Source organism: Giraffa tippelskirchi, chromosome 7 (assembly GCF_054371585.1).
Source record: "Giraffa tippelskirchi isolate mGirTip1 chromosome 7, T2T-mGirTip1v1.2.pri, whole genome shotgun sequence".
NCBI classification, from domain to species: domain Eukaryota; kingdom Metazoa; phylum Chordata; class Mammalia; order Artiodactyla; family Giraffidae; genus Giraffa; species Giraffa tippelskirchi.
In genome coordinates, this window is record NC_137281.1 from 137,532,663 (window position 1) to 137,557,359 (window position 24,697).

Genomic DNA, 24,697 nt, shown 5'->3' on the forward strand with positions numbered 1-24,697 from the left:
CCACCCAATGAGCAAAGTCACCACCACCGGTTTATCCAGCCCCCGCCCTGCTCGGGCCAGGCTGAGCCCTTAAGACACAAAGGGAACCGCTCCGGCTATGATGGCTCCCAGCCTGCGGGCTCCTCTCTCAGGCCCCCACATGGGCCCAGTGGCCTCCACCATCTTGGCCTTTGCCAAGGCAAGAAGACACCACCACCAAGAAGGATAAAATAAGTTTTTATTTATAGTCTTATAGTAAAGGGGAAAGCCTTAACTTGCAAGACAATTCTTCAGCAGTATGTACAACATACTTTTTATTTCCATGGAATGGAATCAAACACGGACTGAGACTACAGAGTATACACTAGAAATCAGCAAATGCCGGGAACAGAGTAGGAAAAAGACAAAGAAATGAGGCCTAAACACACAAAACCCTTCACTGGGATCTGCTGACCGCAGCCAGAACCAGGGCTGGATCACATAATGGGGACAGGTTCCAGGACAGTCGGAAGGGGAGGCGGGGGGCGAGGGTGGGGAGGGGTCCGCACTGGGGTGCGGGTTTAGTACGAGGTGAACCGCTCTTGGTATTTACATACAAAATCAGTTGGCTCTATTTCTTAGAAATACACACGGAAAGAAAGGAAGATTTGATCATTACTTTATGAATCTGTCGCTTTGCAATACCGACATCATCAGAAATAGGGACAATTCACTCAGGTTCAAATTTCAGTAGCAGGAAATAAATATCAAAACATCATCACTGGCCCTCAATACAAAACCTCTACCCCACCCAATCCTCCCTCCTTGGCCCACCCACCCCCTACCACCCTCTGGCGGCTACCGCTCCACTGCTGCCGTCCCCTCACGCCACACAAGTGTCACACAGCCTCCCTAAGTCTAGCTGAGAGAAGCAGGAGTGAAACAGGCCAAGACTCTGCGCTGCAAATCTGTCCCCACTTCCTTTTATACCACAAACTTCTTCAAGGATCTGGTCTTTCAATAGGAGCGATAAATAGCCTTTTAGGAAAAAAAAAAAAAATCCTTAAAAAGAAGGGGGAATAATTCTGATTACTCCAAACTGGTCATCTTCTGAAAGTAGAGCAGTCCACAGATTCACAAAGTCTATCAAACAGAGGTGAGGATGGCCCGGAAGGACAGGCCTGGGTAGGGCAGGAGTCCCCCGGGCACATGCCCGGCGGGGCTGGAGGAGCTGGTGGGTGGTCAGGACACCATGTGCTCAGAGGTCTGGCCGGCCGTCTGTCCTCCACAGAAAAAGCTGCCAAGTTGGGGTGTTTTGGTTTAAAAATTCCTGGTGGGGACAGGGAATCCCTGAAGGGAAATGTTTAAAAAAAAAAAAAAAAAAGTGGAAATGGGGAAGGAGAACGAGAGCTGTTGTCCAAGAGCTTCTATGTAAAAATAAAATTAAAAAAAAAAAAAGGAGAAAGAGGAAAAAAAAATAGAGTCTCTTAAATGGTTCTGAGGGTTCTAAAGATGAACTGAAAGGAGGATAAGACGACGGAGGAGACAGACAGTTTTTATTGCTGGCCTGCCCCGCGGAGCTTAGCTGGCCTCCATCCGGAGCTTCTTCCTGCTTTGGGGCTCTTCGGGCTCCGACTCCGAGCTGGAGTCCGAGCCCCCATCGAAGGCAGAGATGGTGCTGCCCTTGGCGTTGGTGTAGAGGCTGCTGTCTGAGGAGGGGTAGTTGGTCTGCAGTTGGGCACTCGACCTCGCCTTCTCCAGTGCACGGACTGAAAGGCAACCAAGCGAGCGGGTTACAGCCTTCTGGAGACTAGGGGAGGAACCGAGTCTCGGGTTGGGGTCCAGCCTGTTCTTCCGAAGGGCATGCTGGCCCCCAAGGCTCAGGGTGGCTCATAACTTAACTCCCTTCTGGTGGCTGGTCCACCTGCACACTTCATTTCCCTCTGCCTTTCCCAGCCAGACACGAGCGCTCAGTGGATACGGCCAGCCACTCTGCAATGCCACCCAACCCTAAAGAGAAGGTGTGTGATGTCACCGTCCTGCCATGGAAGCCCAGTACAGAGAGAGGAACACGAGCTCCCTGTGGGACCCAGCAGTGCAGTAACAGCGCAGCTGGCCCGGCAATGCCTGGCTCCACAAAGGTGTGAGGGTCACACATTAGCAGGGAAGGATGACAGAAGATGTACCAGCCAAAGAAGTTCTGGCTTAGCTCTCATGTACAAGATCCACTAGGAAAGACAAGCTGGACACTTGGAAGCAAGTCACCAATACACAGAGTACCTGGGTTTTCCAACACAGAGCCCCTACATGCAGGCTGCTCGGCCCGGTAACCAACCCGCTGCCGCCTCCCACTGCCCATCCCTCGGTTCAGCTCATCTTGAGCCTGGAAGGTCAACCCATTTATTTTGGTTTAGTTTATTTTATTTGAGATGTTCTAACCCAGACGGTTACTTGCATTTCCTTTTACTTGCATCTTCCATGAGGGAGGAAGAGAAGTGAATTCCCCAGGAACAAAGAACTTGATCAGCTCTCGCTTTCCCCTGTGGTTGTAGGAAAAGGCGGGTGTGAGCATTGGAGAACAGCATGGGCCTGGCCCATGGGCTGCCCTGAGTGGACACCGTTGACATGGGGAGCGCTCACTGTCCCTGAACAGCTGGAGTCTCTGGCACTTACAAAGCACACTCCACTCCAAGGACCTCACAGCTCTTTTGAGGCACCTGAGGCCAGCTGTGATCCCTACTATCAGCGAAACACCTGAGCCCCAAGAAGGGGAGAGCGAGCAGGTCAGAAAAAGTCTCCAGATGGCTAAGCCTTAGACTCCACTGTTCCCCCACCGAGGGCTCAGGTCCTTCCTCAGGATGGCTACACTCGACTACAGGCCCAAGCAGCAGGGCCGCAGCTGCTCAGGAGCATGGCTCCATCACTGGTTCTGACTCTGCAGGCCCTGGCGCAAGGCCCTGACCTGGCTGGCGCACAGCAGGGCCAGCTGCCCCACGAGCTCCACTGCTCACCTTGCTGCTCCAGGAGAGCATTCTGCCGCTTGAGGTCATCAATATCTTGCTGGTGTGTGTGGTTTTTCCTTCGCATATACTGGATATACTCTGTGGCTTTGTCTAGGATTTGGGCCCGGGATGCCTGTTGCAATATGAGAAAAAGCAGAGGGGACAAAATAAAGACCTAGTCCATGCAGCGAGGAAACCATTCTTTTCAGCAAAGGCCACACGAGGGGACATGAGCAGGAGCGGGAAGGGCACAAAGCGCTAAGTGCTGTCGAGAATCTTCTTTATGCCGATCAAGGCACCAGCTGCTTTCCACAGCTTACCTCACTGGCACTCTGAGAGAAGTGGTTCCACCAGGAACCTGAGACTCAGAGAAGTTTACTGGTTTATTCAAAATCACCAGCTAAAGGGTGTAGAGCCTGGACTCAAACTCAGATCTGTCTCAATCCTGAACTTGTTTCCTACCCAGCCCCTTTGGTTCTTGAGGTTGCTTTCACGTCTTCAGCCAGGCTGTTCTGAAAACATTAAAATACTATTTTAACTGAGAGCTAAGGTCACTCACTCTCTGCTAGGGCCTGGCTATAGGCAGCTGGTCCAGAAAGACAAGATCAAGATCTCAGCTGGAGCTGGCTTAGGATGGGGATGGGTACAAAGGTTTTCATCAAGGTCCGAGATTTCAGACAAGTGCTCAGACCGTTGTTAACTAGTTCCAACTAAGCTATGTGACCGAGTCACTCTTTCAACCTCTCTGGCTAAGGAGACGCTTGTGAAAGCTGTCAGAGCTTAGTGTCAACACAGGAAGGGCATGAGATTGGGCCATTTCAGGAAGCAACCACACCTTTACCATGGCTGAGGGTCGCCTAGGCACTGCCCTGTCAGAGGAACAAGTTAATGAGCTAACAAAATGGATGTCAGGTTACTTGGCCCCTGGAAGTCAAACTTGTCTGGGAGATTCCCTGTAGGGTTGCAAACATGGCCTGAATTACTCATGACCAAGCAGTCAACAGACTGAACTGGCAGAATATGGTACAAGGCCCAGAGAACTGAAGCCCAAGACAAGCTAGTCTAGTAGCCGAAGTCCGGCAGTCATGCCACTGAGGCTCCTGAGCAGAAGCAAAGCTTCTTAAATGGCAAAGAAAACAGCCACATTCAGGCAAGCAAAACTATACCCACTTGTAGTAAACCCTGACAATCTCAACTCATAGACTCCAGCACAGCTGGGTATCAGAGAGGTTTGGAAGGCCTAGGTTTATTCACCAGTTCTCACAAGTACTAGAGTCCCCAGGTTTTCCTCTTACAGCATACTTAAGGCAATTTCCTCAAAAGGAAACTGTTCCTATTCAACCATTTTTATCTGGTGTGAATTATGTGTGGGGCACAGAGCAGACACTGTGGGGAAACAAAATGTTATTAGTCATGGCTTCTTTGCCCAGATGCTTACTTACTATCTAGTTGAGGAGATAAACATATCTATATACAGACAAATCACAGGGCAGTACCAACAAGTGTAACTTGAGTAGTATAGATTAGAAAGGCCACGGGAAAGATGGCTTTTGGCCGGGGTGGTCACCTTGTGTGTGCCAGGAATTAGCCTTGGCTCTGCACACACAGGCTCCCATCTGAACCAGTGGGTCAGGGTGGGTTAGACTGAGGCAGAATTTGTGGGAGAGGGTTGCTCTGGGTGAAGAGAACAGCATAGGCAAGGGCACGAAGGTGGAGACAGGACCAGGTCTCTGTCTTCAGTTGAGTAAGTCAGCTGATGTAGAAAGAGTGAGGGCACCTACCGATGGGGGGTGGGGGGATGGGGTGTGCAACTCTTGTTACAAGGCCACTTCAGAGGCTGTTTCCCATTTCTGCCAAAGGAGACTTATTAGGGTTAATCACTGGGTGATAAAATGGGGGGGGGCACATATTTGGAAGGGACTAATTAAAATACCCTGCCTCTCTGGATGCTAGAGAGGGGATTAAAAACACGTATAGTAGGATAGGTGGCAGGATGGCAGGGTGGGGAGAAGAGTTTAGGAATCCAGCAGATGGGTGCCTCCGGAGTCCTGTCCTTAATGTGCTCTGTGACCGCAGACACAGTCTTTCTCGCGTGGCTATTTCTTATCGGACGAGAAACTCTCTGACCCCACTGAGCCTTCCAAATTCTATGCATTCCATCACTGATCTAATTGCCATGCATATTTACATCACAGCCTCTCTTTAAATTTGCCTATTTTTTTTTTTGACTGTTGCTCCCAGAATGCAACTTTAACCTTATTTAACTCCTCATTTGTATCTAGCACAAGGGAAAAAAGCAAAATCTCTGAACAGGAAAGCACCTGCAAATGCTTAGTGACAATTTTTAACAAGTGATCACACTGAGTAGCAGCCTGAGTGCTACCACTTTCTTCTTCACATGTTCATACGTGAAATCACGGGGTGTTCATACATGAAATCACAAAGTGAAACGTGAGCCATGAGCATAGCGCAACAAACCAAAGAGAAAGATACCATGAGAGATGGAAGTCTTTCCACTTCAGGCCAGTTTCTGGATGAAAATACAATTCATAGCTGCTCAGAAAATGGAATGTATTGGGATCAAGAGGTCTCCATTGAAGGAGAGATTGGAATTAACCCAGCAGCCTCTAGAATGCTAACAAGCGCTGCCCTTCTTCCATACCCACCCCTTGCTAAGGAAAAGTACCCAGGCCACTTCAGGTTGTCCCCCTCCCCCTCTTAGAAAATCCAAAAGTATGGTTCAGTTAACTTTATTTTGCCTTCTCCAGTGTTCTCAACAAGAAGTAAAATCCCACAAGAAAAAATTTCAAGTACAAACGACAGAATTCCCCAAAATTTATGAGTGCATGAAGTCCAGGAAAGAAAAAGTAAAAGGTTGAAGGTAGAACAGGACAGACTCATTGAAAACCCCGTCTCTACAAACCAAACCCCCAGTTTAACAAACCATATAAGATCGTGTGACCAGCCACAGGGGGAAGGTGTGGGCAGCACTTTGCCTTTATGAGTTTATACTATGAACAGTAAACATGAAGCCGGCAAGAATCCTGGGCCTTATGGCCTGGACTATGGAGTGGCCCTGGGCTTTCGGTTTCTGTTTTCTAAATGGTGCCCAGTCGCTGAGTCAGCAATCTTCATGTGAGCGTCCCTGAGCAGATAACACTTGGTAGATCAACATGTCCACAGATTGACTGTTGCCTTTGGGTATCCAGGAAAGATCTGAATGAATAATCTTTCCTGCTAGTTTTTACAATTAGAAGACACTAATTCTTATTCTGCCTTTCTCAGCAGAAACAGAACCCTTGAATGGTCTGGACACAGTCCCAGCACAGGAGGGCCTGTGGCTGTGGGACTGAAGCAGCACTGGGCCAGCACAGTGTGAGTTACTGTACAGCAACTGGGGCTTCTCTTTCCCTCTGGGAGCCACGCGAAAGGACACTGGACACCCTTGCCAGATGGTGTTCCAGAGCCACGGCTGCACACAGCAGTATCAATGATGAGGATAATGGCAGCAGCTGAGGACTTACACAATCCCAGGCACCCTCACACAACCTTCTGATGTGTTCAGTTCAGTTCAGTTGCTCAGTTGTGTCCAACTCTTTGTGACCCCATGGACTGCAGCATGCCAGGCCTCCCTGTCCATCACCAACTCCCAGACTTGACTCAAACTCATGTTCATTGAGTCAGTGATGCCATCCAACCATCTCATCCTCTGTCGTCCCCTTCTCTTCCCACCTTCAATCTTTCCCAGCGTCAGAGTCTTTTCAAATGAGTCAGTTCTTTGCATCAGGTGGCCAAAGTATTAGAGTTTCAGCTTCAACATCAGTCCTTCCAATGAATATTCAGGACTGATTTCCTTGAGGATGGACTGGTTGGATCTCCTTGCAGTCCAAGGGACTCTCAAGAGTCTTCTCCGACACCACAGTTCAAAAGCATCAATTCTTCAGCACTCAGCTTTCTTTAGAGTCCAACTCTCACATCCATATATGACTACTGGAAAAACCACAGCCTTGACTAGATGGACCTTTGTTGTGTTAGTTCTGATGTGTTAGTTCCCCTATTTTATACACGAGGAAACTGAGGCACAGCATTGTAACTTGTCTGATGTTAAATAACCAGTAGGTAATAGAGTCAAGATTTGAACCCAGGCACCCTTATTTTGGGACCAGAGAGGAGGCTATGGAACTAAGAAAGAAGATCAATGAAATTTGGAGAGTCAGAGCAGGAAGACAAGGACTACAAAAGAATCACCCAATTTGTCTATAAGGACATGAATGAAGAGCCTGGTGAGGGTGGTTTCCTTGAAAAGTGAATTTAGGTAAATCACCTTCACATAGGTCAATGGGTGCAAAAGTGACTTGAAGCTGAAGCAAAGATGAAGACTGGTTTTTAGAATGAGGTTGAAAAAGAAATGGAAAAAAAAGTAGCATATAATAAAGCAGCATAGAAGGAAGATTGTTTTTTTCTTTGAGGCAAGTGAAACCCAAAGAGTCTCCTAGCAGAGAAGAAGCAAATAAAGAGGAAAAGCCAGAAGATGCAAGCTAGTTTGAAGAGAACTGAGTGAACTTGGGCCACGGCTGAGAGGAGATGCGAGCTCCCCACACTGCTCTGGCTGTATCACCTAAGAGGAGAAACCTAAAATGGACAATGGAGACAACCCAGCGTGGCTCAGGGGCCGAGCGGTTCCTGCCTCCTCCTGCTTGTCCGCAGCTGCTTGCCTGTTTGCATCTGTGCCCAGAGCAGCAAGGAGATGGACAAAAGAGCCACCCCAGCCTCCAAAGGCACCCACTTGAACAGAACTCTGCTTGCGAACAGAGTATACTCACCTTATGTGCTGCAGCAAGATCAATACATATTTCACCAGAGGCCCCAAACCCAAGAGTTTGACTCTAATCTGTACCCTTTAAAGGTCCCAAATGATTCTTAAAGTACTTAACACTGATGTTTAGAATGACGTCCATGGTTACTAAATCCCATTTAAGGCAGTGGCTCTCAAAATTTTTCATATAGGGCAAGAGTCCCATACATTTCTGGAGCTGTACATCTTTGTGTTTGTGTATCAGTCCAAGCTGTTTTAGAAAGCAGGTGGGGAAAGGTGAGGAAGAGAAGAGTAGTGCTAGACTGTTAACAACAGAAACATCATTGCTGTTCACTAGGGTCCTAATGCTGATCTGAGAAACAGTCATCTTTGCTGAATTTATCATTTTTTCCTCCCGTCAAAATCAGATCCTACTGGGCTGATGCGACAGCTGCCCTGTTCTCCTAAGAACCAAAATCCCATATCGTGGGGAATGAAAAACTACTGGCTGACTTACCAACTGACATGTTTTATTTTGCACTAGTTATTTTAAAGAAAATAAAACCATTATTTTCTGAAACCTGCACAAACTTTTACACATGGTAAAGAAAGGCAGGGCTAGGGCAAAGCTGGTATACATTTTCAACTGATTAAGCCATTTTCTGGAAACAAAAATTAAAGCACCCACACAAGAAATTTGGGTCTGCAGTAAACTAGTTCATTCCAAAATGGAACCACCATCAGTGCCAACAAGGGAGGCTAGAAGGCTGTGGGGTCAGAACCAGCACAGCCATGTGGCTCCTCCAAGGCCTCCTGTGCCAGCCCCTCCCAGCCCAAGGGATCATGTTCTTGATTACTAGAGGAGGCAAAGGTATCACACCCCATAAAGGACATAGGTAAAGCTGGGAGCCAGACATCTGTTTAAGGGTCAACACAAGACACGTTTCAAACCCTGTATTCTTTTATCTTGGGCCCTTGGTAGTTTGAAATGAAGGTGTGACACTGTCCCATGAAACTATGATCACGCAGGACAGGAGCACAGGGCTCCTCCAAAGAGGAAACACAACTAGTAAATAAACATGTGGAAAAGGACTTACTCTCACAGGCAACAGACAAAACACAAAATTAATTACTATCTTTGGCTTACTAAATTAGTCACCTCCTTCAAAAAAAAAAATCCAGTGATGGTAAAATCGGTACTCTCAAAACAATACCAAAAGACTAATCTTTAGAATTTACTTGAAAATGAAAAGAAAGAACACATGAAAACTACCCTCCTGGAAAGCATTTTGGCAACATACAGCAAAAAAATCAGATGTTCTTACCACTAGACCCAACTACCCAACTTGTAGGAATCTATTTTATGGGAACAGCCACATGCACCAGGATGTGCATCACTACATTATTTGTTGAGTTAAAAAACTGGAGGAAACCTAGATGGTCCAAAGAAACACGCCTGATGTCTAAATATGAACATTCTATCACTTGGGGAAAGGACATGTTATGTGAAAGCAACAAACTATAGCCTTTACCCATGTGAAGCATGCATACGAAAAGCCCAGGAGCATACCATTTTACTCCTGCTTCTGAGACTCCATCAGTAAGCACATGAATTTAATAATAGCAGCTTTAGGGAGAGAGGAAAAAGGAGCCAGCTTTGTTTGACATCCACTTGGAGATGTCAAATTTCAGTCATATTAAAATGGGATGGAGAGAGTGTATCTCTGAACTGCACTGTCCAGTACGATAGCCACTAGCCATGTGTGGCTAATGAGTACTGAAATGTGACTAGTTTGTACTGAGAAGTGCTATAAGTATAAAACACACTGGATTATAACATAGTGCAAGAAAATAATATAAAATCCCATTAGTAATTTTTAATATATTGATTACATATGGAAGTCATACTTATTTTTGTGTTGTGTTACTTGCTCAGTCCTATCTCTTTGTGACCCCATGGACTGTAGACCGCCAGGCTCCTCTGTCCATGAAATTGGTGGCATTGGTTTCCAGGCCAGAATACTGGAACGGGTTGCCATTCCCTTCTCTAGAGGATCTTCCCAACCCAGGGACTGAACCTGGGTCTCCTGCATTGCAGACAGATTCTTTACTGTTTGAGCCACCCAGGAAGTGTAAATAAAACATACTATTAAAAATTATTTTCATCTTTTTTTTTTTACTATGTCAACTAGAAAATTTAGTTGTATTTATAAACTAAATTATATTTCAAATGTTATCTGTGGCTCACATTGGCTCACTGGACACCACTGGACACCACTTATCTTAGAATCTTAGAATAAAGCAAAGGTTGTAGTTGTATTATAGGAATGGAAGGGCTGTTCCTCTTCTTCCCATTTTCCCAAAGTTTCTTGCAATTTTATTAGAGGGGAAAAAAGAAAAAGAAATGCTGGAGGGAAGGCCTAGTAACCAATTCCTATCCTTTCAAGTCGCTGAGTTTCATGGCTCTCTAGTCTTCCCCATGTCGTGAGCCCTCCAGCACTGTGTAGCACAGACTTTCAGAAGGATGGACAAAGTTCCTGCCCTCAGGGAGTGCACCCTTCAGTTAGGTGATAAGATTGTTACACACAAAAAAAAGGAAGGCAGAGGAGAGGCTCCATGAAAGTCCACTGGCGTGTCAGGGATAGTGATACCCCAGGGTTCTCAGGGTGCTGAGGCATTTGATGTGGGCCGTTGACAAGGGGCAGGTGGAGACTGATTGGCAGGGGAGGCCCAGGCAGGGAGAAACACAGGAAGGCACAAGAGCAGGACACACAGAGAGCTGGGGAGTCCTTGTAAGTGGGTCTCTTCACTGGGAAACCCCAATGTCATCTGGGTGGTGAGGCTGGAGTTGGGACCTCGGAGGAAGGAAAGAATTTAGATAAACCTGAGGATGACATTCCTGCACAGAGGAGGGTGTACACTGCTCCACAACGAGGGAAGCGGCAGAAAAAGCAGGAGGGCAAGTTGGGAACCTTATTTAGAGAACATGAATACCAGTCCTTACCTCGATGGGCACTGAAAAACCCTTGGAGGCTTTCGCAGTGCAAAAGTATGAAGAAGTCAAATACAAACTACATTTACAGTTACTGAGCCCAGAGCTTAAGGGAGATCTGGGCAACTGTGGACAACAACTTAAGATGTAGAAATTTTAAGAAGAAATGCCCAAGTTGGAGTCTGGTCAGGTACTAACTGATGGGTAATGAGGTGAAATGGGTAGGGCTGTGGTTTACGTTTCACTTAAAAGACAATCCTTTCAGCAGCCTAGATATGATGTAGAGATAGTGCTGTTAAATGAACTGCCTGCCTCAAAGGGTGTCCACCAGAGTGAGCCCCTCCCAATGGAACAAGGGTAGGTGGAGAGGGGGCTTCCTTCAGTTAATAAACACTCACTCTGCTCCCTACTGTGTGCCAGGCTCCAAGGGAAGAAATATGACCAAAGATATTCTCCCTGCCTTCAGTACTTAGTATGGTGAAGTATGGGAGATGGGTAGACAGCCATTAAATAACTACACAAACACATGTACAGTTATACTTGGGATAAGTGCCTGGGCCACAGGGCTGAGTGAGTCTAACAGGGATACTGACCTTCAGCTGTCAGAACTGTTAGGTTTCCTGGCTGTAAGGAAGCTATTTGATTTCAACATTTACCTGTTAAGGACACTGGGCTTTAATGAAGATGAAACAAATTAGCTCCGTGTTTTGACCGCTTACCTGATGTTCAGCATGTTGTTATTGTTGTTAGGTATAATCCTCTCCCCTAACAAGAGAGCTCGATCCTTAAGAGTAGACACCATGTATTAAATCTCTACGACGCTCATATTTAAACACATGAGCACAACCACGCTGGCTGTGCTGTTTGCGTCAAAGAGCTGAGCAAGCCCACTGTTTCCTCTGGCGCTCATTCTGGGGACCTACCACGAGCCGGAGTCTGTGACCAGAGCTGGCAGAGGCAGTGCCTTCAGTCTCACCCAAATAGAAGGGACTCTGACTCACTGCCTAGAAGCACTCTCAATTGTTGAGCAGAAGAAACACTGTTTTTCTTTATTTTCATCTTAGATTATAATCTCTTTTTAACACATCTCTATCCAAAAAGGGAGAAATCCAGAGCACCACTGCCTCAGAGAGCAATGAAGTATGATAAACAGGCATTTAGGAAGAGACTTAGAAGATGAGAAATTACTATAAACCACCATTTAGCTACACATGGCAATGCTGAAACAGAACCTTGTATCACTAAAGTCAACCATGTCAAGCAGACACTGTGATTGGAGGCAATCTCTCTGGTGCAGGGGCTGAGGTTAACTTATTGGGGGTGGGGGCAGAGTTAGGCAGTTTGCCATGAAAGGCAAACTGACATGCTCACCACCAGGTATACCATTCCCCGCCACCCCCACCCACCCCAGACACACACAACAGGGTGAGCTCACAGCCAGCAAGCCATTGGGCAACACTCCCTAGGACCCAACTAAGGACCCTTAAAAGAAAGAATAATTCTGTTCAAGAACAGTAGTGTCTTCCTTTGCAAAAATGGGGTCACAGTTGTTTTTGCCCTTGTTTCCTTACTCCTGGTGGCTCAGACGGTAAAGCGTCTGCCCGCAATCGCAATGCGGGAGACCTAAGTTTGATCCCTGGGTCAGGAAGATCCCCTGGAGAAGGGAATGGCAACCCACTCCAGTACTCTTGCCTGGAAAATCCCATGGATGGAGGGGCCTGGTAGGCTAGTCCATGGGGTCGAAAAGAGTCGGACACGACTGAGTGACTTCACTTTCACTCACTTTCCTTACTCTGGTTGACTGGCTTATAGTTCTAATTCCATTCTATCTTTCCTGTGGGCTCCGAGTCCAGCTGAAAAACTATGGGAAATAAGACTCAAGCAACAGAAGCTCAAGAGGCCACTTGCAAACAATGCAATCTATGGCAAAACCCAACTGGACTGCCAACTATAATCATCTATTTCTCAGAGCAGCAATATGGACCCAGACAAATTTACAAACTTCAGTGACCTTTAACTCTGCACTTCAGTGTTGCCTACATATGCTACTTCAGGGGAGAACATTTTAGTAGTAACCCTAGTATGACACACTGCGAAGATATTGGCCCTATCCAGGGGAAGCTCCCAATATGAAGACAAGGTGTAAGAATTTAAGGAAATTTCTTTAAAATGTTCTAAAGTTATTTATCCCTAGGGTGTGGTAGAAAGACTAACTCGGCAATCGGCAGTCCTGAGTTCTAGTCCCTGAGTTCTAGTCCCTGTCTATGGACTGGAATCATGTTCTTGAGCCTGCTCCCTCATTTCTCATATGTAACAATGGCAGGGGCTAGCAGTAGTAACTGTCCAGTTATGACAGTGTAATCCTCACCTCAGAGAACTACTGTGCAGACTTCATCTTATATTGCAATACAGATATTAGTTAATACTGACATTTTATTTAAGCAAAAGGTGAACATTTTATAGTAAATTATAGGAAACAAAGGATAGGATTTGGGTTTCACATTTAAAGCTGTTTTATTTTTTTGGAGGGGTATTTTTTAGTACAAGTATCCCCCATTCTTGATTAGACTCCAATTCAATCAGTATTAGTTTTCCTTTAAAAGACAAAAGGCTTAGAACACGTAGGCCAAATAGTCCCAATACTAAGAGAGAAGTCACCTGGAACATACAGATGCACAAATCAAAGGAGACTGGGGCCTTCCCTTCAAGAAACTGATCTAAGCACCCTTACAACTCACAGGGCAAAATGATCATTTCAGGATTATTTACATAATGTCAGACCCTTGACTGCTGCAATCCAAACCAAGAATTAGCCAATTTCCTTTGGTTCGAATACCACTTTAAAAAAAAAAAAAAATTGCAACATTTAGTGAAAACTCGGAAGTCTGAGGGACCAGAGTATTCTGTGAGACTCAGCGCAGCACCTATGAACAGTGTCAGCAGACAAGGAAAATAATAAAGATTGTGAAACTTAGTGGGAAAGGGCTGGGGTTCAACCAGAGGTAATAGCCACTTCCTTTATTCATGCTCAACATGAACATTTGCACTAGAACACACAGAAGCATCCTGAAATCGGGAAGGAACCTGGTAAACTGCCACTGGTGCTCTGTTCATCTGCTCAAAGAAACTTGGCCCCTTGACCACTCCTCTCCCCTATTCCTGCTACTTCTCTGACTTCACCTCCTGCCACTATCCCTTCACTCACTCCATTCTGGCCACCCCGGCCTCTGTCTCCTTGAGAGGCCCAGGAATGCTCCCAGGCTCCTGCCCCCGGGCTGTTCCACTTGCCTCCCCTGGCGTGGAATGCTCATCACCAGACAGATGCATGGTTCAAGTCTGTTGCCTTGCCAGTGTGTGTTTTTTTGGCCCACCCCAATGAAAACTGCAACCCTTCTTTCCTTATTTAATTTTCTCGATAGCACTTATCTGACATAATATGTATATATATTATTAGTTTGTTTTCAATCTTTTCCTCACCAGACTAAGAGCTGCTTTCGTCTGCTTTGTTCACTGCAGTATTCCTAGTATCTAAGACAATGCCTAGCTTCCAACAGATCCTCAATATTTGTGAATGGAGTCAGTGAGTAAATGAATGGGTTACAATGAATGACAACTATTTGTAAGATTTGTAAGGTTACTAAATTCAAACTGTCAACTTCCTTGAAGAAAGGAGACAACAGGATTATGGTAATGTGATTTTTAAGGACCTAAGGAAGAATGTTACAATAATGTAAAAAAAGACTAGGTAAGATAAAGGTAGAGTTGAGCTCTTAAGAGCTGACCTCTCCCAAAGTGCTCTCAAACTTAAGAATCATCTGACTGCTAGTTATAAATACAGATCTCTAGGCCTACCTCCAGAAAGACAGACTCAGTAGTGATTCTGAGGGAGATGGTCTACAGGCCATTTCTTGGGACATACTGTCCCGACACCACTCCTGGTTAGATGTGAGACTTAGAAAAAGGTAGCTCTTGTCCATTTACTTCACCATAGCCATTTTAATTGGTATCATGACACATGAATACGCACCCACTGTCAATAGTTCAGGTAAGCACAAGAGATAATCCTTTGCATGTGTGTACTCTGACTAAAAGGGTGAGCCTCTCTCCCCATCATAAAGATTTCCTGTGATGCTTTGACAGTGTTGTACCCAGGAATGCTGTTATTCCAGGTAAGCACCTTGGACCAAGGCCATTAAGTCAAGTTCACACTAAGTAGGCCTAACCCATGGCAAATTCTGGTTTTGCAATACTAGGTATTTCCATGGCCTGTTTTGTGTTTTTCATAAAGGTCAAACCCACCTCATGCTTCAACCACACAGTCCCACCTTCGATAAGGTGCACAGCACATGGCTTACCAGAGTGGCAGCATAAATAAAATGAAACCATCATGGCATCCAGTTTCATTGATCCAAGTTAATTCTGGATAACCAAACAAACCCAGGACTCCTACCACAGAGCTAAATCTGGAGAGCCATTCAAAGCACACCTGAGAGCAAAGGTTTTTCTTAACATGGTTGCTTCTTGAAACATTGCATTATTGAACCAACAAAACAGCCAGCCAGCCAGACCAAAAAAAAACAGGTCCCGTTCCAAATTTGCCACTTACACCAATGAACAGCTGCAGAGAGCAGCCAGTTATATTGTGTGTCAAGGATGGAACTAACTGTGCAAACACATATTTTCTCCAAATTTCAAGGACTGACCTAACCTACAGGCTTTTTAGTTAAAGCTTGGGACTTTGTTTTTCAAACGTAGAAACAGTTGGTGCCTAACTCTCCAGTGAAAACAGTTTCTGGAAGGCCACCAATGGGGTAGAGGGATGGGGAAGAAGAGTGGTTATTTTTCTCTTTCATTTCTTGTGAACATGTCTCTTTACTCAAGTTCACATTTAAAATGCTCTTTATATATGTGCCTTTGGAATAATAACTACTCTTGGACTGGGAGATCACTGGTGTCCAGATTGATTTACATACATTCCTGGGAGGTTTCATTTAAAATAAATACCACTTTGAACCATACGAAAGGAATTCCCATGGAGGTCCAGAGAATCACTGACCTCAGGAATCCCTAGCATTATCCCAAACTACTGTATGCTTCTTGTTATAATAATTTCTTGAGTAATTTATTGTATTACATAAAAGACAGCTCCTACTGATGTCTTAGCAAGCAGCTCCATTACATCTGACATGGTTTGTTAAGGATGAATTAGAGAGTAGGTAAGGTGTGTGATGACTCCCTGAAGAATCAAAGATGAAGGAAACCATGTCATCCAAATATCCCAGACTCCATTTCTTTCTGGAAAGGTGAGCACCCTGCTAAGCCCCACAGCGCGTTCCAAGCTAGTGGTGGCTCATCAGCTTTCTCAATAAACTCACCTTCTCTCCTTGGAGTGATGGGACCGAGTCCCGCAAACTGTGAAAGCTGTCTTTGATGTGGTCCCTACGTTTTCGTTCCAGTGCATTATGATGAGCCCGTTTGTCAGCCTGGAAGAATGGGAAAAACAGCACGTTAGCAGTGTCACTCCTCCTGCCACATACAGGTGAGCGGGTACAGCCTGGAAGTATATGCTGTCAGCGCAGTCCCAGGCGACTGGACTGGGAAGGATTTGTCGAGGTGGGCAGTTAGGAGTCTCCAGAATTAGGCTCTGCTAAAGGGGGAGAAAGGGGTGAGCAAGGCTTGCGACAGGAACATCCAAAGTAGCTCGATGCATCCAGCTCATGCATAAGTAAAATAAAAGTTATTCACGGGGACAAAGTGTGACTCTCCTGTAACATCAGTTTTCTCCCACAACTTACTTATGTGACAGAACAGCCGCCAGTCCCACGGTAGGAAGTGGCCAAGGAAAAGCTGCAGTGGGCCCCTTCATAAGAGGTGATCATCCCCACTGTAAGAGATTCCCCCTGGCGGGGACCCAGGAAAGGAGTCAGGTCACTGGTACAGTACTTCTTTCATGTGAAAATATCACCCTGAATCTGCTCTGGTCTCCACCTTACTAAAGGGTACTAGTTTTAAGACCTGCTTGCCAAATCACATATGAGAAACTAAAACCTCTGGAAAACCCAGATGCATGAATCTGAGATCACTATGACAAAGCTGATATAGACGCCAACTGCATTCTGAGCTATTTTTTTTTTTTAAGTGCATCCAAGGTGCTATTCTGCCAAGGCCTTCCCTTCACAGGCTGCCAGAAAGGTAGTTCTTAGACAGTAAGCCTTCTGACAACCACATACTCTTGAATAAATTTCTTCAGGCACCTGTGGCAGGTCACACTTATTTGGCAGTAGCTAAATACCCACAGACCAAAGTCCTTATCCTGTCCTGCTCAGAATCACAAAGGAACAATCAGCTAAGAGGGACAGAGACAGCCAACAAATCAGGGACGGCAAAACACACTGGCTTCAGGTGGAAGACAGTGCGGGTGAACGCTGCAAGGGAACTTCGGTAGACCCCCATTACAGGGGCAGTCCCTCCAATGGAGCACAAATGCTGACTTAACCTGAAGCAAGAATGTCACATCCGCAGTTTGGGAATTAGTGGCAATACTGTACTCTGAGCATTTACCCCTGATACACGATGCTGCACTGAGCTAACCTAAAGAGGAAGTCTGGACACAGGAAGTTCAGGTAGCTTTAACCTACCCAGACACAGCACCTGCAATTTTAAAAATGAAGCAACAGGAGTAAACAACTTGGCTTAGCACAAGAAAGCCTCAAATGAATCTTTGTACTAGACAAGATGTTCAGATAAAAGTCTATAAAGACAAGAGTTATGGGAATGAAAGGACTTGAAATTCTAGTATCTAATCCTAAAAGTCTGAGTCATGACAGAGAAGAAGAGGCTGAGAACAACTGTGGTAATTTTAGTCACTTCCTGGTCTCTCAAGCACAATACCTCACCTACAGCTCTGATGAACAGGACACATGGTTCCCATCACAGCCACGGTTCTCCATGGCATAGCGCTCGTTTTTAGGGCAGATGCCTGGAACACACCTAGAGCTCTCCTAATCTTACGTTTAGATTCTCTGTAAAAATGAGTGTCTGCTGAACTTCAGTGATAACGTGGAATTTACCGGGAAACTGAGGGAATGACCAGATCACCTGAGGCTAGAAGGTATCATACAGCATTACAGCAAGAAAATTGCAGGTACCTTCTATCAGCTATATGAATAGCTTGAAGGAATTAAACATATTTAAGTACCTAGTCCTTTTCTAATTTACCATTCCCTCTAGTCATCTATTGATAGTTAAGTTGGGCTGGTTCTTAGACCAAAAATTTAAAAGAGGGCTGAGAGATGGTATTTGGCATCTATCTGTCTCCCTTGTGTTTGCTACACACTCCCTAGGATGGTTTATTTACATGCAAATTAATTGCTCAGCTTTGGTATCCAGCAGCAGCCCAAGATACTCCTGTCTACTAAATCACCCTGATTCCTGGCCCTCCTCCCAGCTTAAGAGCTGTGCACAGAAGCAATGACACCAGTTACCCACAATCCTTCTTGTTGATACAAATAAAATTCTAATTGTCTGTTTTCTTTCTGGGAAAGCCCTGCAAATCTCAAATGGCTAGAATCAAGTTGGACTTGGTTTCACTCAGGCCTGCACTAGAAGGGTGGAGCTAAGTATAATCTAACACCAAAATCATCCCCACAATGCATTACCCCCTTCCCATTCACTGAGCCCTGAAAGGACTCAAATGGACAAGTCTTTCGGTTAGAGGATTGTAAGTGAACTTGGCTGTGGACCATCAGCAGAAATCTTGGCTTCTCATCTGGGGAGCCAGCCAACTTTGAGAAGTTGGCTCAGCAAGGAAAGGCAGCAGTCCACTGCCTGGTAGAAAGCCTGGGCTGGGGACTGTTGTTCTCAAAGCAGTGGATGGAATTTCTGTGGTGGTTCCAGGCCCCATTTAACCAGCAGAAGAGTGGAATCTTAGACCAATCCCTGCTGCCATGTCCATCTCCAAGCTGCTCCACTTAACCAGAGGCCATTTTAAAGCTCTCTGAGACAATGTCAATGATGTATTTTTTCTTCTTCTCAAGCCTCATTTGAAAGAGCAAGTTAAAAACATGCAGAACTAACATGCCTAATTTCAGGCAACTCTGATTAAATAATACCTCTAGTGGCTTAAAAGACCATATGAAAAACCTTTATACAAGACTGAGAATTCTGTTTGGGAAACAATTTCCAAATGTCTAGCCAGATGAATTCCCCTCCCCTGCAATTCATCCAAATGGAGGGCCAGTTGCCAGGCTTATCACTGCTTTGTTAACTATCTTCACTTGCTGGCAAGCCTTTTTGAAAGGGCCAAGATTTCAGAACTTAGAATGAAAAACTGGGTGAAGATTCCCAGTATAAGGCATCTGAGATCCTTCCACAAACTCAAAACTAGTTAAGAAAAAAAGGGGGGTGGGGGTGGGAAAGGGCCAAACATTGTGTGTCTTGAACAAATAAAGCTCAACTCAGATAAGCCAGCTTTCTCTTACCTATACTGAGGAAGATATCTGATAATGAAAACAGGTGCTACCAGACAAATTCTAGAAGACAAGAGAGGTATTCTTGGGCTGTACAGCAGGCCCCCAAATACCTCCCCTATACATCCTACAGGAGCAGTGGCTGGATGCTGTCACTCTTTAAGTAAGCTGGATTTGCAGTTTCTGCCAGATAAGCCCTCCTTCAGGGCATCCCAGGCTAACAGAACCACTAAAGGGCCGTGTGATACTGAAGAGTGGCCCACAGATGCTCAACAGGAACTCCAACACCAAATCGATTCCAGCTTTGACATCTCTGCCAAGGTTTTTATTCAGCCTCTCAGTATTATTTCCCCCAAACTTTCCATACTGGCAGCCAGAACACAAATCTTCACCTACAATTTGTCCATCTCTGACACTAACAAGCACGTGTTATCTTAAGTGTTGTTAAATGTTGAAGGCAAACATTATTTCCTTAGCCAAGAAGTTGCTAAACTGGCAGCAGGTCATTCAAGCTAAGGAAGGCTGTTCAAAACTGAGGGAATTTTTAAAAATTATTTCCTTCCAACTTACTGCATAAAGAATACATCTTCCTTTGAGGCATTACATCAGACAGCAGCATTATTTCCCACAAGTTCTACGGGGGCAAATCGCATGCGGAAATGAATGTTCCACTTACAAGGATGCCTAAGATTCTCCAGAGCAATGCCATCTCTTGCAGATTACCTGATACCTAATTCCGTCTGTAAGGGGAATCTTCTCAAATCAATATAGAAAACTCCCACCATATATGGGATTAAGAGTTGCTCTGTAAACATTTACTGCCTTTAAGAAATTTAAAAGTTATATTTTAGAAGGAAGATAGTGTTGCTTATGATTACTTAATAAAGTATTCTTATTGAACACTAATGCTGGAAATACATAGGCTCAAAATTCTCATCAGAAAAGATCTATTTATTATTTCTGATGGGAAGTAGATAGGATAAATAAAACTGAACTTCTAAGCAACTTAATTCACTTTAATCAACATGAAAACTGCAACATGAAATTATGGGCAACTTGGATGAGAAATTCACTAAGGTCCTTAATAGGAGATATAAATGGCAACTTCCCAACACCTCTCCAGCTTCAAGCCAACTGCAGTATACGTTTTTAACATCCAATACATATATGTGTTTTCCAGGCTATTCAAAAAATCACTTGGTGCCTTAAAAAACTTGGGAAACAGATCATATAAATACGCCATCATTCTACAGCCATTTTCCTTGATCAACGATGTTACTATTACTGGCATCTTGGAAAACGACTTAAATATAAGATCACCCTTCCATAAGTATTTTTAGGAACCAAACTTGGCATCCACATCACTGTGAACACTCTAAGCCAACACAAAGTACATGTATCATGTAGCACTTATGCCATGCAACTAATTCAGGGTAGAAGACACTAATTTCCTGAGTAAATTTCAATCTCAAAGGTGACCAACCAAGCTCATTCCCCTCTGAATACATTGCAATTCCTAAAAAAACAAAGAGCTCTGAGAGGTTAAAAATATTTCATACCAGAAAGGTCCAGAAACAGAATTGTACAAATCTGTTTCTAACCATCCCCCAGATAGGTATGCTGTAACAGAAACATGTGCAGCTGTCATGAAGAATAAGCTTAAAAAGACAGTGGGTTTCTAACACACTAACCCTAGCCCTATGTTTCTCACATACTTTCATTCCTTCAAAAAAAAAAAAAAAAAAAAAATCCCAAACAGAAATAAAACAAGTATTACCTTGCATGAAATACACCTGCCCCAGAAAGCTCTTTGAAATGCAACTTTTTTCCTCCAAAGAAGAATAAAAATAAGATAATATCAGTGACATTCTGAGATACAGTGAATTTACTAATAAAAATTATTGTTTGGGATTACTTCCTTTAACAAATCTTACTGGTCACCGGAGAAGCTGTTTTCCATTTGCACTGAGGCAGCAATAAAAAATACTCAAGTCAGTTTCACTTTCTGTTACTTCAAGCCTCTGTTCTTGCTGAATATCCTACATTTCTTATGCAGTAAGGCCGTAGCTATTATAGTTACACATTATAAAACATGAATGAATTTCTCTTTCTGTATTAGGACCCACAGAACCTTTTCAAAATAACTTCTTAAAAGTTCTTCTGTAGTCCTAAATATTTGGTTGTTCACAGTCCGTATCCTTTTCTGAACTAAGGCAAAGCTTAACAGTTTCCCCCCAAATTAAAAAAATATATTTATCTATACTAAATGTCAGGAGATAGACAGACATAGTCACACAGGGGAAAAAAAACCCTTTTAATGCTATGTATTCACAATAATTGCTTGATATGCTATAAAATTTGTCTACTGCTTCTTCTCTCTATGCCAGATAACATCTTGCAACAGATAACATTTAAACATCTCAGCAAGTAAATGTGTCAAATTAAAAACAAAGGGTCAAACCCACTCCTTCTGCCCACCCTCCAAAGTCAAAGGGAAAATCCTGAGTACCTTAACAGCAAACTTAAAATATGTACACAAAACAATGAGATTAGCACTCTAGGAGAGTGGAAACATTTTAATAATTTAATAAAACAATTTACATCAACAGCCATGTGCATGGATATTTTGAAAAGCAGAAAGCTCTTATGAACTATACGCCAAAATTTCATAAAGAAAATTTTTCTCTCAGTGGAAAGCTGATGTAATTTCAATTTAAATAATTCTTCAAAGGAAGCCTAAACAACCCCTACTCTCCAATTCTGATCAAGCCGTAGGGCAGATTTTATAACTGGAGGCTTGGAGGAAAACAGACCAGATTTCAAACATGAAATTCCATGTTTACATTATTAAGGATAATAGTAACTGAATAAAAGGAATTTAATTTTCAAATGTATGTAGAGATATTAAGTATCTAACAATACTGCAAATACTCAAAGTATTTTCTTCAAATACTCCAAGGAAAAATAAATTCTTTTTTACTATTTGGAACAACCGCATTGTTGGATTTTTACGGAAATATCAGCTCTCAATAAGTACACTTTCTGAATACCTAACTGCTTTGACAACCTCAGAATTGAGCAGGTACAAGAGGGCTTGCTTTTACTCTGTGATAAATTCTTAGACCAGAGGTCTCTAAGTGGCATCCTTGAAATTCTAGCAAGCCCCTAAACAACTTGGTTGTGTCACACATTATTTTAAAAAGCAGAAAAATAACATGAAAGTCTGGATTTTTAATCTTTCTTCCAAAACAGGGAAATAAGACAACACTTAGTCCTGATTCTCACATAATAACCCACTGGACTACAGTGGCTGCCTTTTCAGAAGATGCATGTGTTTTTTAGTCCCCCAGTTCTCACCTCTGCTCTCTACTTCATTCCTATCTCACTGCCTGGATCCTCTGGAAGCATCTAAATTTGGGGGCTCCATTCTATCCACTCCCGACTGCTCCCATCTGTCAAATGTTAGACAGCATGATTTACTTATTTCTCTTCCTCCCTGATTCTGATTTATTTTGTATCTATTCTTTTTTCCTTCCTCTGTTCTATTCATGGAACACTCATAGTACTGTCTCAAGGACATGAGATTAGTGTCTACCTTAATCCACAGAACCATCTACTGAGAACATTGTAACAAAACTTTGAGAAATTACTGACAACACTGGATAGTCTCAACCATCACCTCTTAGCAAACCTCTCTGCAATGCCACTTTTCTTCAACAATTCTTTTATTGCCTTTATACTGCTCCTTCAACTAAAATATAGTCAGACCACAATAAGCTGCTGAATGTGACACGTTCACATTCAACCTTTGGCTCCTCTACATTTCCAATGTCTGCGTTAGAATAATACCAGATTGTGTGAGATTCCATAGGTCTACAGTAGTCACATGACTTCTGGTTAAACGTGATTACTGCATGTGGCTTCAACTTCACACAGCCATGGTTTAGAACCTACTTGTTCCTAACTAAATATGACCACTTTTCCCTGAAGTAATACTACATCTTACGTCAGCATGATGTATTTCTCATTTCCCACTTATCTAGTGACAGCTACAGCCCCTACCTGAAAACTACAGAAGGATTCATCTCCTTGCATGCAACTTCTCTCACTCACCTACATTCACTGAAACTTATCACCTGAGAATCCAGAATTAGGAGATTTGCAAACCTCCCCCCCCACCACCACCACCACCTAGAACCCCAGAGCAAGGCCCCACCTCACCTTAGCGGTTAACAGGTGAGTTTACTACAATATTAAAAGTAACAGAACAATCTCTTTTTCTCTCCGACCCCAAAAAGGACTAGAATTGAACGGAAATGAAAATGAAATGGAGAGTAGGAGACGTACCGCAGATTGAAACCTCGGTTGCTCTTCCTGGAATAAGAGAGAGAAAAAAAATAGAAAATATAGAAGTTATTTTTACACTTCACATTCAATAATAAGAAAGAAAATGCCGGCGTCAGAGGAAGCGGCGGGTGGGGAGTCAGCCCTACCCCCCCTTCCCCATCCTACGCCCCCATCCCCCCTAGCGGGATCGGGTAGCGGGGCAGGGGGGTCTCGAGCGCCGCCCCTCCTTCCGGGATCCGACCCGGGACAGAAGGGGATCCAGAGCACTCTCTCCTCTCCTCGCACCCAGTTCATGGCATCTGGGCACTCCCAATCCCTCTCCGCCCTCCTTCATTCCCCAAGATCCGCGGGTCACGGGAGCAGGGGGTCGCGCGCCGACAGGGCAGGTCCTAAGCGCAGTCCCCCTTCCCAGGATCCGGACAATGGGATCCCCGGCGCACCCCGTCCCTGTCCCCCGGATCCTGAACGGGATAGGATGGGAACGGGAGGCCGCAGCACCTTCCTCCACCGGGGGAGGTTGGGGTCCCAGAGGCCGCGTGTCTCCTCCCCACCTCCAGTCCCAGAAGGCCGCTCCGGCCAAGAGCCCGGAGAGAGCGAGCCGGGAGCGCGACGGAGGGGGTCCCGGCCCAGCGGGGGAAGGGGAAGGAGGCGGCGGCTGCCCGGCCCCCTGCCGCCGTCGCCCTGCTGAGAACCCCGGCCGCTGTCCCCGCCTGACAACCCGCAAGGGAAGGAAGAAGCCCCAGGACTCACGTCGCTCTCCACCTCGATGTCATCGTTATCGCTCATTTCCTACGGCCCAGGGAGCGGCCACTGCAGCGGCGGCGGGGAAGGGGGAGGGGTGGAGGGGAGGGGGAAGTCACCGACAACAACAAGCCGAGTCCCCCCCCACACACACTCACTCACTCACTCACTCACTCGCTCTCTCACTCACACACACACACACACAACACGGGCGAGAACCACCTCCTCACTGCAGCACCGGATCAACGGCGGCACGCACGCCCGGTCGGCCCCCTGCCACGTGACCGGGCTCGTCACGCTGGGGCCGCCGAGACTTGTAGTTCTTATCCCTTTGACTTACGGCCCAGCTAATTCCAAAAAAACTACAAATCCCATAAGGAACTGTATCCAGTTT

General features: G+C 44.9%; 1 protein-coding gene across 6 annotated transcripts; it reads right to left on the bottom strand.

Annotated features, from left to right (window-relative positions):
• Positions 1 to 200: 200 nt before the first annotated feature.
• On the bottom strand, positions 201 to 24,534 carry MAX (MYC associated transcriptional regulator X). 6 transcript variants are annotated; one of them, XM_081509941.1, is made up of 5 exons: positions 24,313 to 24,534; positions 23,563 to 23,589; positions 16,124 to 16,230; positions 2,970 to 3,100; positions 201 to 1,727 (listed from the first exon to the last, which is right to left on the bottom strand). In XM_081509941.1, the coding sequence occupies exons 1-5, from the start codon at positions 24,346 to 24,348 to the stop codon at positions 1,540 to 1,542; spliced, it is 489 nt and encodes a 162-aa protein (XP_081366067.1). In that variant the 5' UTR covers positions 24,349 to 24,534; the 3' UTR covers positions 201 to 1,539. The 6 variants fall into 6 exon arrangements, with proteins under 6 accessions (XP_081366067.1, XP_081366066.1, XP_081366069.1 ...); XM_081509940.1 differs by having other exon boundaries at positions 2,970 to 3,093; positions 16,123 to 16,230; XM_081509943.1 differs by lacking the exon at positions 23,563 to 23,589 and adding an exon at positions 2,414 to 2,498 and having other exon boundaries at positions 2,970 to 3,093; positions 16,123 to 16,230; positions 24,281 to 24,534.
• Positions 24,535 to 24,697: the final 163 nt, after the last annotated feature.

Bases quoted from the DNA above. Each gene is read 5' to 3' on its own strand.
- MAX (XM_081509938.1), bottom strand. From the start codon at position 21,175: ATGGAAAACAGCTTCTCCGGTGACCA. The intron at 3,094-16,122 runs GTGAGTTTATTG...ATATTGCAACAG, and splicing joins CATCACTCCAAGGAGAGAAG to GCATCCCGGGCCCAAATCCT. The intron at 1,728-2,969 runs GTGAGCAGTGGA...GTTGCCTTTCAG, and splicing joins TGCTCTCCTGGAGCAGCAAG to TCCGTGCACTGGAGAAGGCG.